Here is a 15,657-nt window from a genome sequence, read left to right as displayed (position 1 = left end):
TCAAAAGATGTACACATGGAAATTATGAAGATTAAAATATACATATAATTTACAAATAAAATTTTAGGTTATGGAATTTATATATAAATACAACACATAATATACTTATGAAAATAAAAAATAATTATACATACATATATAAAATAATAAAAATAAATATATTTTAAAAGGAAAAAGGTGAGTATTTAATCACTTAAAACGTAAATATATACATATATATATGAAAATATTCATTAAAAAATAGGAAAATATTCGTTTTTTAAAATATATATATGTGTACATATAAAAGGAATATATATAGATAAAAAATTAGAATAAAATAATAATTACACTATTAATTAATAAAATAAATAAAAGAACATAAAAAACTAAATTGAATTGCAATTAAAATATCTGGGTAAATCCCAAATAAATAAAAGTAAAATGACTAATTTGAACGCTTGAGAGTTACATAGAGGGCTGGAAGGAAATTTTTCCTTCTCCTCTAAAACTAAGTGTCGTTCAAAAGGATTAAATTGAATTTAAAATAAATAAAAGGGTAAATTAAAAAATAAAGAAAACTTAATTACAAAAACATTAAAAGGCGGAGGGCTAAATAAATAAAATAAATAAAATTAGTAGTGGTATCACCTTCTCCTTTTTAAAATCGTAAATAAGTAAAAAATAATCGAAAGAAAAAAATAGTAAACTACCTTTAAAAAACTGCCAATCGTTCTTTTTTTATTCGTCCCCCTCTTTTCTCTCTTTCTTTACAATGAAGGGAGAGGCCTCTATTTATAGTTGAGCCTCCCCAAATCCAGCAATCTGAGATCAGCAATGAGATTAAAGGGTATCTACAAATTAAATCTCTAAGATTACAAAATCATATCTTCTAAGATTACATATCATATCTAAGATTGCATATATCATATCTAAGATTGCATATCATATCTAGGATTGCATATCATATCTAAGATTGCATATCCTCAAAAATTATGTTTCCATATGTGAGCCCGGGCTAAAATTGGGTATTACACACTTCATTCTCCTTTCTCTCTCACGCCTAAGCCTTTCGTTTTCATTCATTTTTTTTATCCTTTCTTTGAGAGTTTCCCTAGTAAGCAATTCTTGAGAAAAAAGCTCTCTTGGCCGACCATCTTGAGGAATAATTCGCATCGAAACGACGATGAAAATAGGAGGAAGCCACCATAGATAGTTTTTAGAGAATCACCAAAATCTTCTTAGAGTTTCTTTTTCCTTTCTCTTTAAATTGTTCTTAGTTTACAAACATGTTTGCAAATTATTTAATTGCCTTTTCATTAATGATAATAGTTTAATTTTTTTCTACTAGGATAATTGCAATTTCATGATTCAGTTTATTCAACTCATGTTTATAATGCCCTGTGCCTCTGTTATTTATGCTTCCAAATAAAATCATTTATGTTGTTCATGCGTTAAGATATGTTTGACTACATTAGAATTAATTACTTAGTCAGAACTGGATGGTGATTAATGGACACAATATTTAGAAGATGCATGCTTAATTTATATTCAACCAGAAATAAATTAAAGGTTCGTAATAATTAGAAAGAACACTATTACCTTGCATAACTTTAGATGTATGTGATAAATTGTTTTAAACAGACCCGTCCCTGTTACTTTGCATAAATTCTAAGGAATGATGATATAATCCTTCGTTAAATGTTGACATAGACATATGCAATGTTTTTCTAAGTGATAAACATAAGACTTCGAGAGAAGCTTATGGATTTTTTATTCTGAGTTAACAAATAATCGAGTTACCAATGAATTTTTCCAGAACATTTGTTAAACATGATTGTAAATGAATTAAATCAAAAGTTATAATTGTTTTAACTTATTCATATTATTGTTGTTAAATCTTGTGAATTGTTACTAAACATTTCATTACACTTTATTTTATCTCATTTGTATATTAGTTGTTAATTTAATTAGGACATCCACCACATTCACATATTTTATTTTCATAACCAACTTGTAAAATATTAATTTTACAATTGTTGATTGATAGATACAATCCCTATGGACACAATACTCTTTTGACTCACATATTAATTGATAATGACTGTGTATACTTGCACATTCCGTCACAAACCAAACACCATTCACACTTTACTATTACAAAACACTTAGGGTCTGTTTGTTTAGTGGAAAATGTTTTTCGGAAAACATTTTACGAAATTTTTGGTATTTGTTTTGTGGAAAATGAATTCCCATAGGAAAACATTTTCAAAACACGGTTAAAATCAAAAGCAAATTTTAGAAATTGTCTTACTGATTTCTAATCCATAAGACATTTTCCCTATTCTCTTCTACGCAGTGGTTCTCCCTTTTCCTCTGGCTCCTCATCTCCGTTCGTTGGCCTCACCTCACCATCTCTGCATCGTCGTCTCTATCGGTCGACCGTCGACCTTATATTTGTATTTTGAAGAAACCCTAAAAGATTAGGGTCCACAGTCGAGAAAAATTCATCTCTGATCTCCTTGAGGCATCTGCATATTTCTCTAATGTCTCATCTCTAATCGATTACTCTTATGTTTTCCTTCCTTTTCTCTCTAATTTTTGTTTCATGTAATACATAATTTTTTTAAATAATAAAAAAGAAAAATCGAAGCCCTTTGTTTTTCAACTTTGTCTTAACCGATCAATTTGAGCTACAGTTTTGTATTATGATGTGGACATCGAGTGTTGGGTTTAAATGATTGCTTGATCTTAGCTTGGACTCACACTAACTTTAGACTCAACTGTTAGTATTTACTAGTTTACTGGTTTCAGGTAAAGCATGGTTGTTTAGTAAACAAGAATCATGATGCTTATAGGCATATTTAACTTGTGCATCGGTGACTATAACTTCTACAGATTTCTTGCCTTCACCTTGACTGAGTAGCTACAGTGGAATCTAAATCAGTATAGGTACTGTGCTCCCAGGATTCTGATTTCCTAGTAGTCCTTTTTTATCCATTAACTCCAAAATTATAGTGATATGCTCTTGATTTTCCACAAAGTTAGCATCTTTCTGGTTGTTAGATTCCTTAAGTGTGTCCAGTTGAATCTAGAATGGGTATTGAGTCTAGTTCCTTCTGTCATTTCTTTGTATTTCTTGTGCTTTTCTAGCTTCTATGGTTGAATCTTGACTAGCAATAATTCCTTGCTAATAGTTGGCTGATTTCTGATTTGCTTGATGAGCTTGCCTGCACAATTTTGCCACAGGTATTTGACTTTGTTGAGTTGGCATTTGTTGTAAGGTTAATAGTGTGCTTCAAAAATTTTCCTTCAATGTTATGTTTATACATTAGGGATCTACCAGTTTTTCTATGTACGTCCTCTGTCCTAGCAATAGAATTGCTCTTCCTTCTTAGAGAGTTAAGAGCAGGTGACTTACATGTGATGAAGGACAAGATCATGCTAGTTCTATTGGAAATGTCAATAAAAGTTTGGATATCTTCTTTGGCATTTTGTATGAGGATATGTTGGTTATTTCTTTTACTTCAATACTTTAACATTTGATCCTGCATTTTCTCATATTAAGGGGATAATGATGTGGAATATATCATGTTTATTGAAGGATTATATTTTGTACATTTTTCATTAGTTTCATATTATATTTTATTGGGTTCAATTGTAAATTTCAGTATCGAGGAAACTTTTAGTGAATTTAGAGTTATAATTGGTGTTTGATTTTTATATTAAATATAACGTTTAAGATGAATCAGTATAGGTACTGTGCTCCCAGGATTCTTGTTTGTTAGTAGTCTTTTTTTATCCATTAACTCCAAAATTCTACTGATATGGTCTTGATTTTCCACAAAGTTAGCATCTTTCTAGTTGTAGAATTTCCAGGTGAACATTTCTTGCTGTAGTTCTCGAATATCCAAATACATAATGGGTTTATTTTCTCATTCATTACCTATTATCACATTAAATTCATATCCCCTATAGTAAATCTTTTGAACTAGGCCATTCCACTTTATGCACTTTTATTATTATTATTTCAAGTAGCAGATTTACGGGGGAAAAAGAAAGAAAGAGACCACATTATTACTGATTTTGAATCTTTTTTGAAAAAAAGTTGAACAAAACCTATATGTTGTTGTTGGTCTGTAATTGTAATGGTCCTAAAGTAATGGGCCTTCCCCTCATTCAATTTTTTAGCTTAATAAAACCATCCTCACTACTTTAATTCTTCTTCCCTTTTTTTTTTCCTTTTTTGACTACCCATCGAGTAAGTGAGGCTTTTCATAGAAATTGGACCCCAATTCCTTCTTGGCAAATCATTAGACATGGTCAAACACTGGCTAGTATGAACATTCTTTGAAGGTTTTTTAGTTATTTTACAGGTACTAGAAAATGTGACACATGTGAATTAGTATCATGAATAAACAGTTGAGCATTAATTCAATTTTGAAATTACTAGAAAATTAAAAAATTGTTGTTTCTACAAAGCTATATTTTTTTATGACATTTTAATTAAAGTTTCATTAATTCTTACATAAGCTTTTTTCTATACACAATATGAGTGTATTATAATCTAACACTATTATACCTTTTAATTGACTATGTGTTATGAGTTGATCCAACACTAATTTAATTAAACAATGATTAAAAATTAAATAAATATTAAATTAATGATTATCCATAAAAAATGAATTCTAAATAATAATTGTCATTTTTCAATTGAGTTTCCGTTAATTCGAGATAGTAATTTATTCTTAAATTTGAAAATTATAAGTAGACAAATGAAATATGATTTTCCAGCTGTACATTTCTTGCTGTAGTTCCTTTCCTTACATCCATCTCATCACTCTTGCTTCTGCTAGTAGCCTCAGCTAATACTTTCAAAACAGTTGAGTCTCGACTGCTGACACTAAAAACTTTTGTCAAAAATAAATTCAAATGTTAACATATACAATCCTGCCGTTGATTGTGACTCTTTTCCCATCAGCTTGATATGTATGTATGCACTTTAGTCATGGTAAATTTTATATGTGATCTGATGAAAATCTTGCATCTTTTTTATAGTGATCAAATATTTGTGTGGTATTATTTTGTGTAGATGGATTGTAATTAAGATCAAAATTCAATTATCGGAGTCGTGGCTTCAGTTTTAGCTTTTGGGGCTCTTTGGATTAAAAAATTAAAAACTATGAAGGAAATTGGTTCTCACCCTCGTGTGAATCGAGATTATGAAAGAGAAAATTATATTAATAGTATTTTATATAGTGGTGACCAGCATTGTATTGATGTGATAAGGATGAGACCGATCGACTTTTTTAATTTGTGTGATATTCTTAGTAGGAATAAATTAATACAATCATCTAATCTATCAATATTAGGGAGCAAGTAGTTATATTTTACATATAATTGGTCATAATGTAAGGTTTCGAGTGATTGGATTAGATATTATAGATCAACTGAGACAGTTCACCGTTACTTTAGGGTTGTATTGAGAGCTATTTTGAAATTGTATAAACTAGTTATTAGATTACCCGATGAGTCAACTCCTAGTGAAATCAGAGACAATCCAAGGTTTTATTCTTATTTTAAAGATTGTATTGGAGCATTAGATGGAACTCCTATTCGTGCATCTGTTCCACTTAGCATTCAAGGAAGATTTCGTAGCCGTAAAGGGGGGACGACACAAAATGTATTGGCTGCCATTACATTTGATTTGAAATTTTCCTATGTTCTAGCTGGTTGGGAAGGTAATGCACATGATTCTCGTATTTTAAGTGATGCACTTTCACGCCCAGGAGGATTAAGAATTCTTGAAGGTAATAATTATCATTAAATACCAAATAATTCTAGTAAGCTCGTAATTTATTAGTTTTAATTATGTTTTGTAAAATTGTAGGTAAATATTATCTTACTGATGCTGGATATGGCATCCGAAATGGATATATTACCCCATATCGTGGTGCCCGATATCATTTAAAAGAGTTTAGTGCTCAAGGGCCTGAAAATATAAAGGAACTCTTTAATCTTCGTCATTCATCATTACGTATCACGGTTGAACGTGTTTTTGGGATTTTGAAGAAACGGTTTCGTGTATTAGATGCTGAACCATTTTGGAATTTTCAAACTCAAGTAGATATAGTTTTGGCTTGTTGTATCATTCATAATCATATAATGGGAGTTTATCCTAGTGATTTACTTAATCAAGGAATATATGAGGAGTCTGAGTCTGATTTGATAATATCAACTCTTACAGAGCGAGAAGAAAGAGAAGAAGCAAGAGAATGGTCTGCTAAGAGAGACAAAATTGCACAAACTATATGGACTGATTATATGGCTAGAAATATTAGGTAGGTTTAGGGCTTAGGGTTATTGTTTCTATGTTATGTATGTTTTAGTATTAAAATTGTTTTTTTTTATTAATGTTGGTTGGATAATGATATTGAAATTTTAGTTTGTTGGATTTTGAAATTATTATGTCTTGAATTTGTTAGATATTGATTATGTTTTAAGCTTGTTAGATATTGAATTTATTATGTTTTAAGCTTGTTGGATATTGAAATGATTGACAATGACAATTATTAATATAGAATGGGTAAGGGCAACAAAGAAGGGACCTCCAAGCAATTCAGGTGGACAAAACCGATGGAACATGTTTTTCTTGAAATTCTAGCAGAGGAGGCCCAGAAAGGAAATAAGCCTTCTAATACTTTCAAAGCAGTTTCTATTAATCGAGTTGTCGAAGCTATTTCTGAAAGATTCCAAGTCCAATGCGATGCGAAGCATGTGGAAAATCATTTGAGGACTATAAAAAACCAGTGGCAAATTATAAGCAAAATTCGAGGTGAAAGTGGTTTTGGATGGGATGATAACATGAAAATGATCACATGTGATAGAGCGACATATGATGCAGTAGTGATGGTAATATATGTATATATATGTTAAGTATATTTCAATTGTTTTTTAATTGTTATTCTAATTGTGTATAATATCCAACAGGCACACAAGAAGTATGAACCATTTTTGAATAAAAGCATTGATCATTATGATGAAATGGCTTTGGTTGTTGGCAAAGATATGGCAATAGGGAGTTTTGCCAGAACATTTGCTGACATAAATTTGGATGATGGTAACCAAGATTCAGTGCTTTTAGATTGCGACAATGAAGAGGCTGAAGAGGTAAGAACAAATGTATCTTCATCTGGCACATCCAAACATAAAAGAAAAAATGTTCAAGATAGTGTCGTTGATGAACAAATTAAATTTGTGGGTGAACAACTTGGCAAAATTGCTATTGCTTTGGAACAATTTACTGCGGATAAGACACCACGGCTTTACAAACAAGTGATGTCGATGGAGGAAGAAGGATTTGATGATGACTTCTTGTGTTCTGTGTTTGATTATCTAGTGAGTCATGAATTCGAGACCAAAGCTTTTTTAGTTAAAAGTAAGAAGCATAAAAAAATTTGGCTTCAAAAAATTTCTCAAGGTTGAAGATATTGATATTTTTATGTGGTGTAATATTAGTGATGCACTTGGACAATGTTGTTACTATGTGGTGTACTACTAATTATGTATCTGGATGATATTATTAATTTCTAGTATTAATTGTGGTTTGGAAGCTAATTTATAATTATTCAATCCTTGTTTTTATTTTTTAACACAATTACAAATAATTTATTTGTCTTTGGTTGTTTTCAATTTATGACGGTTAATATTGTAGCTTAATAATTGAGAATTATATATTTAATTTGATTTATTTATTTATAAATAAATCATTGCAATATATGTAAAAACAATTTAAAATATAAAAATTTATTAATATGTATATTAATATATGTAAAAACAACTTTTCCGGAAAATATTTTCAGAAAATCTGCCAAACAACAGAAAATATTTTACACAGATTCATCCAAACACCAGAGAATATTTTCAGTAAATCATTTTCCAGAAAAGTAAATCATTTTCCAGAAATTATTTTCCGGAAAACATTTTACTGACAAACAAACAGACTCTTATATACAATTTAACCCCTATTACATGCCACATAATCAAATTGAACATTTAAAAGTCTACAAAAATGGAGGTTGGATAGTGTGATCCTCGACATGATCCGATCGTTGAGTTCCACAAAATGATAAATATAGGAAACAAAAAATGAAAAGGAGTAAGCTTCTAATAAGCTTAAAAATTTCATAGGTTTGAAACAATATAACTTACCTCATTTCCACAATTACAAAATAACACAATTAACTAAACAAATTTCCTTATTGCCACAATTCATATCAACAGGTCAGTTCATCAAGTATATAACACATAAAACATTTCATTCAATATAATTCAACCTTAATCGAAGCTATAACATCAAACCATTGAACATATGAACTTTTACATTATATAACTATACTTTATCACTTTATAATGCTTTTACCATTCATCTATTTTCAATAGAAATATTAGTTTAGCCCGATGAACTATAATAAACATATACGAATATGCGAGTAACCACCTAAAATACACATGATTTCTCAAAGGAGCCAAACCATCCATAGACACATCTGGGCACTAAGTGCCAAGCTCGTAGGCTAAACATCCCTCCAATAACACACCTAGGCACTAAGTTCCAAGTCCATAGGCTACACATTCTCCCTCAGAAACACACCTTGTCATTGTAAAGATAACTCAGTAATCTGCAAAAAATGCTAGATTCCGATATGATTAGTGAATAAATAGTACATCATCATCTCATCTCATGTCAAACCCGTACAGCGCATGAAATAACCTTATTGGCATGCCAATTGTGTCCTATCCTATGTTCATTCGGGCTCAGTATATATAATAGTATAACATTTTTCAAGTTAGTCTTTTCTCACCTTTGTACCAATTTACAACTTTTAAGTATACATTCCAAAATACACAATTCAAGCATAAACATTATAGAATACATATAATTATACCGTATGAACTTACCATGGGATAATAACAATAGAAAAGGTGTCAGGGACTAATAAGCTATTTTCCCTTCTCTTCGATTATCTACTATTTATCACTTTTCTATTAACAATCACCCAAACCGAATCTTTTTTATTCGATGTCAGAGGCAATCCTGATATGAAATCCATTATGACCCATTCCTATTTTCATTCTGGAATCATAACAGGTTGTAACAAACTTGATAGAGCCTGGTGTTCGACTTTTACTTACTGACACACTAAACATTTCGATACAAATTCTACAATCTCACTTTTCATTTTTGACCACCAATACATCTGTTTCAGGTTGCAGAACATTTTAGTACTACCCAAATAAATAGAGTATGTACTACTGTGAGCTTCAGATAAAATGTCTCGTTTTAATTCTGGGTCATTCGGTACACACAGTCGATTTCGAAAATACAGAATATCATCGTTACCAACTCTTAATTCAGTGGTCTAACCATTTTGAATCTGTTCTCACATAGCTAACAATTTCGGATTTTTTTTTTTGCAATTCCTGAATTTTCTGAAGAAACAACGGTTTATCCCTCAACTCGGCTAAAATATAACTGTCTCGTTCGAAACTCAACTGAGCATTCATCAATCTCGACGCGAATAGAGATTTCTGACTTAAGGCATCCGCTACGACATTAGCTTTACTCAAATGATAATCAATCACTAAATCATAATCTTTTAACAGTTTCAACCATGTACGCTGTCTCATATTTAATTCTTTTTTAGTCATCAAGTATTTTAAGCTTTTGTGATCAGTAAAAAATGTGGCATTTTTCACCATACAAATAATGTCACCAAATCTTCAAAGCGAAAACAACTACAGCCAGTTCTAAATCGTGCGTTGAGTAATTTCTCTCGTGTGGTTTAAGTTGCCAAGAATCATAAGCTATAACTTTTCCGTCCAACATCAATACACAACTTACCCCACTGAGTGAAGTATCGTTGTACACAACATATTCTTATTCTAGATTCTGGTTAAGTCAATAGTGGAGCTTCTGTCAATAAGGCTTTCAACTGATTGAAACTCTACTGACACTTATTCGACCAAACAAGACCAACATTTTTGTGTGATAGTTTTGTCATCGATAGGGAAACCATCGAGAAATTCTTAACAAATCATCGGTAATACCTGGCTAAGCCTAGAAAACTACGCACCTCAGAGACATTTTAGGGAGCTTTCCAATTTACAATTGTCAAAATTTTGCTTGGATCAATCTGGATACCATCCATAGAAATCACGTTACCAAGAAATCCAACCTATTTGATATAAAATCATTTTCGAGTAATATATGAGCTTATGAAAGCTCTTTTGCTAACTTGAGGTCGATTAAGGACTTTATTGAAAAGGTGTCAAAATCTGCAAGTTGACGCCGCGACTTCATGGCTTTCATGTCTGACCTCGTCAATTAGTGAGTTTCGTCAAGACTTCAAGAATCTCGATGTCACAACATCACTCATTGTTGATCTAAGTCACAATGTTGGGGACTTGTCGTTGTGACGTTGTCCCTGTTTTGGCAAAAATCAATTTGGTACATATTTCATGCTTCCTACTAAACATGTTTATACATTCATATGATGCTTCCAAATTCATCAAACATCAACCTATACCAAATTCACCAATACATAATATCATGACAAACTATGCCAAATCAAGTTTATAACACTTTTAAAATCATCGATCAATGGCACAAAATACATTCTCAAACCTAAACGTTTTCAAGTCTCGTTCCAACCTTATCATACCAAAATACCTTATTTTGTAGGTTATAACATATAAGACTTAGGTAAGCATGAAATTATGAGTTCAAATAACATTTATGTAACACCTTAACCCATCTTCGTCGCCGAATTAAGGTTACGGAGTATTACGGTACATATCAAACAATTTACTTCATTAAACAATTCATTTATTAATTTAAATATCAACATTGAATTTACATTTCATTCATAGCATAATTACATTTATAAGCCTTAAATCGAGCTTATGGGGCCATAAAAATGGTTTGGAAACAATCAGGGACTAATTTGAATCAAAATAGAAAAATATGGAAAAACTTGAAGATTTTGGAAATAGGGGTCACACGGCTTTGTGGCCAGCCGTATACAATTCGAAATATGGGTCACACAGCCGTGTCGCCAAGCCGTGTAACTCTTTGTGACCAGGTGAACAATCCTGCACTTAAAATTAAAATGACACACGGCCGTGTGACAACTCGTGTCCCAGGCCGTGTGCTACCAAAATAACCCTTAATGCAAGCCAATTCAACAACCCTTTCTTACACACCAAGACAAACCATTTCCAAACACTTTCACACATTAAGACACAATCAAACACACCTAAAACATTCCAAAATCAATCAACCTATATGCCTAACCAATATGCCCTCATTGGCACCACATATAAACAAGATTTAACAACCAAAACAAATCAACAATTTAAACCATCTAACCAACAATAAACATAACAAATTTGTTACCAAATGGGCATCCACAAATACCATTAAACATACCATAACTTCGTATAACCAAGATGACTACAAAGTATATAGGTATAAATACTAACTTTAAACAAAAGTTTATTTACAGCCAAAGTACTAAAACATATCCAAATATTTACAAAATGAGCATCCTATATACATGCCAAAATTAACCATAATTCAAGACTTCAAAATCTACCGAATAGAGACGATGACAGGTGTGAGCTTCGTTGACCCGATCAACATGATCCAAAAGTTTAAAATCTACAGAGAAATAATAACAAAAATAAGTACGCAAAATACTTAGTAAGTTTCCACAATTGAACTCTTTAACTTACCATACTCATTACATAGCTATTTGCACATAGCCAATCAAATATCAACCTTATTACAACATGATTCAATAAATCCAAGTCATTAAACATTTAAACATACAAATATACAGAATTCGTAATTCATTTTTTTTCCTTGAAACAGTTCCGCATCAAATAACCTTTAATCTTTCGATGGATCTTTGTAAAAGTACTCAATACATAAGTTCGAAAATAGATAATGTTCATATGAGCTAATCGGGAATAGAGTAAGTGTGTTAGGTTACACATCTGGGCTAAACCAATGACAACACAAAAAATAGCCTGGCTAAGGCTATGTATACATGTAAGGTTACCAGTCTAAGCTAAACCTTTAAAACGACAACAGATTATCAGTCCAGGCTGAATATAAGTCACATGTATATTCGAGCCTGCAACACATGCAGAAGCTGAGTCTAGAACAGAAATTTAATAAAAAATCTCATGTATGAAACTTTTACTCGATTTATCGAAATCATTTTAGAAAATTCAATTTATTTCACAAAAATAAATTTCATTTCAACAGCTTCCAAAATATATATATAATTCACTAATAGTATTTAACAATGAATTATAACAAAAAATAAACGTATGAACTTACTTAAGATACGCTAATGGTTGATTCGTAGGAACTAATTTGTAGTTTTCTCAATTCCCGATTATCCTCTGTACAATTCAATTCTTGATCTATATAATGATTAAATTTAGTTTATCAAATTCAAATGCAATATTAAACTCATTTTATGCATGTAACCCTTAAGTTTACCAAATGAACAACACCCTAATACGGTCCTTAAACAATAAAAATTTACAATTTAATATGCTAAATTTTACGAAATTTTATAATCCCTAGGTAGAAAACTATAAAAATTCCTTTATGAAATAGTCCTAAATCACAATCAAGTTTACAAATCTTTCAACTAGCTCCAAGAACAACTAAAATTCATTAATGGCAAAACTCAAAATCTTTAACAGTTTTGAAAACTAAGATACGGGTTAGCTGGACCTAGTTGCAACAATCTCAAAAACATAAAATTTACAAGAAACAGAATAAAAATACACTTACATGTATGAATTTAATGTTTGTCGAGCCTTAAGCCATCAACATGGCTTCTTAAGCTTTTGTTTCTTTTATTTTCGGTGGTCAAAAGTTAAGATGATGGCCTTTATTTTAAGTTTCTAATTACTTTATTTTAACTATTTTAACCTTTAATTAATGAATAAAATAAAAAACAAATGCTCACTAACTGTCCATACTAAATAAAAATGGCCTATTTCCCTTATAAATCCTTCCACTTATAATAATTAAATCATTTAATCAATAAAATTCAATTGCAACTATATTTTACATCTTTTACAATTTAATTCTTTTTCTTTAATTAACTAGCCAAATATTAAAATTTCTAAACCGAACCTTCACATACAAATATATAACTCCGTAAATATATTTACGAGCTCGGTTTACAAAAATAAGGTCTCGATACCTCATTTCTAGAAACCATTTGACTTACAGGACAAACCATTTTTACTAACTATTTGTTAAATTAGCAAACTTTAATTAAATCAAAATTCGGTTTAAGCTATATTTGACCCACATGAATAAAATAATAAAAAATTACAGATTCATTAGTCGGATTCGTGGTTTCGAAATTACTGTTTCCGACACCACTGAAAAAAGGGTTGTTACAATTTAACATGATCAAAACAAACCATCAATTTGGCTATATATCAAGCTTAAAATGCAAACTCAACCTTAGCCACAAATACAACATTGACATTCACATTAAGATGATTATTACAAAACACAATGACCCTACATACAATTTCCCAACTTTAGGAACCAAAATGAACATATTTCTACCAATTTGATATAGTGTGATGTCTGCAATGATTTAACTTTCTGAGTCTCGCAAGCTAGAGATCTACAAGTAGGAGAACAACTATAGTAAGCATTAAAATTCTTAGTAAGTTCAAATGGAAATTACATCACTTACCTTGCTCATAAATGAGCATGCTAACTACCATAGTTTTGGCATATATTTAGCTAAAACATGACACTTAAAGTCACAACAAGGTGAGCATATGAATATAAGTATTCATGTGCATCAAACATTATAAACATAACTCAAAACATTATAAATTTGTACCAATTTCAAATATACTCATCTCAATACCATATTCTATCATCAATCCACAAATTTATACCATTTCAAGTGAGTCAAGTATCACATTAGTTTACCAAGTTCAATTCATTTCATTTTCCAATTTCCATATTCAATTTCAATGTTTCACCCAATGGAACCCTAGTAAAACAGACTCGAATACATGGGTGAACTACACCATACCATATAGCTCATATGAGCTTAAACTATACCACACCAAGACATCGAAGTGCAAAGCCCATATGCATCAAGTATTTAAACATTTTCAATTACATCCTCCACCACACCAAAGTCTCCGTAAAGATAAATAATACTCAATGATCCGTAACAGATGATGGATTTCGATATAATCTGTCATAATCTCTGTATCATCACTTATCTAGTACAAGCGCGCATATGACCATTTTATTAAGTTCATATGGGCATCTATTATACATATTAAATTTTCATACCTTGTATCATTCACATTTGCATATCATATCCTGTATCACATTTGCATTTTCATACCCTGTAATTATTCATATTTTCACATTTATACCTATAATATCCCTATAATATCACATAACAATCAATCATCGCAATTCATTACAATTCAATCTCATTACTAGCCTTGTATGCCAAATTCATCAATATTTCAAATTATGTTCAAACATAAATATAATGAAGTAAACACAAGGAAAGGTAGTAAGTTCCATGTGAACTTACCTTTTCAAAATGCAAAACGGTAGATTTTTTAAGGACTAATCTATAATTTTTACTTTTCCCCTATTAGCTCTATTTTGATCCAATTCTTGGTCCATACAATAATTCATATACCAAATCAATGTCATACACGATCATACAATGTCATGAGAAGCATGAACCTAAATAAATATTTTTTTCCAATTTCATACATTTTAAATTTTATTCAATTCATTCCTTAAACTCGAGATATTTATAACTTTCGATTCTAACTTGATTAAAATCGATTTCACATACTTTCATTAGGGACCTTATACTTTTTATTGCTAGCGTAATTTCATGACAAATTTTATATTTATTCAATTTGGTCCTTAATGTTACACAACTAACAAATAAGCTTAATTTACGTTGCAATTTAGTCCTTTTCATAATCTAAGCTCAATATCTATCAATTCTAAGCCTAATTAGTCAATTTATCAACACTAGCAACTTGATAAAACTTTAATAATTAATCAAATTGATACATGGGCTAGTTAAATCAAGCTCATAATCATAAATCTATAAAAATTACAATAAAAATGTTTTATTTTCATACTAACCTAGTAGCCAAATGTTGAAAAACCCAAAAATGGTTTTTTTCTCCCTTTTGTTCCAATGGAGGACGGTGGCAAATAAAGGAGACATGAAGATGTTTTCATCTCTCTTCCCACTCACCAACATGTATATACATTAATTAAGACCTAATTAATCTAATTTTATTAACTTACCTAAGCTTAATCATGTTAATCTTACTCTTAACTAATATAAGTGGCCAACATCATCAATGTCCACTTTCTCATAATAGGAAATGGTTTAATAACCATTTTAGCTCTTCGATTAATTGCTATCTAGGTTCTCCAGCCTTTTCTCAATTAAAATTCAATAGTGATTGGACTTTTACAATTTAGTCCTTGAGCTTTAATTAACTATTCTATCACTTAATTACTTAACCATTCTTTATTATATTCTCATATTTACTTTGTAAATA

At 30.5% G+C, this 15,657-nt stretch overlaps 1 protein-coding gene across 1 annotated transcript; it reads left to right on the top strand.

Annotated features, from left to right (window-relative positions):
• The first annotated feature begins 6,231 nt into the window (after positions 1–6,231).
• LOC105786962 (uncharacterized) lies at positions 6,232–9,982 on the top strand. The gene is made up of 3 exons (XM_052634736.1): positions 6,232–6,891; positions 6,970–7,377; positions 9,929–9,982. The coding sequence occupies exons 1-3, from the start codon at positions 6,562–6,564 to the stop codon at positions 9,980–9,982; spliced, it is 792 nt and encodes a 263-aa protein (XP_052490696.1). The 5' UTR covers positions 6,232–6,561.
• The last annotated feature ends 5,675 nt before the right edge of the window (positions 9,983–15,657 follow it).

The sequence above is a fragment of the Gossypium raimondii genome, chromosome 1, assembly GCF_025698545.1.
Source record: "Gossypium raimondii isolate GPD5lz chromosome 1, ASM2569854v1, whole genome shotgun sequence".
Classification (NCBI taxonomy): domain Eukaryota; kingdom Viridiplantae; phylum Streptophyta; class Magnoliopsida; order Malvales; family Malvaceae; genus Gossypium; species Gossypium raimondii.
The sequence above is the reverse complement of the archived record's forward strand: the minus strand, read 5'-3'. Positions and strand labels throughout refer to the sequence as shown.

What these genes read in the sequence shown, in the direction of transcription:
- LOC105786962 (XM_052634736.1), top strand. Translation starts at nt 6,562, where the DNA reads ATGGGTAAGGGCAACAAAGAAGGGACCTCCAAGCAATTCAGGTGGACA. An exon ending in CATATGATGCAGTAGTGATG is followed by an intron (nt 6,892 to 6,969) that starts GTAATATATGTA and finishes AATATCCAACAG; the next exon opens with GCACACAAGAAGTATGAACC. An exon ending in GTTCTGTGTTTGATTATCTA is followed by an intron (nt 7,378 to 9,928) that starts GTGAGTCATGAA and finishes TTCTTATTCTAG; the next exon opens with ATTCTGGTTAAGTCAATAGT.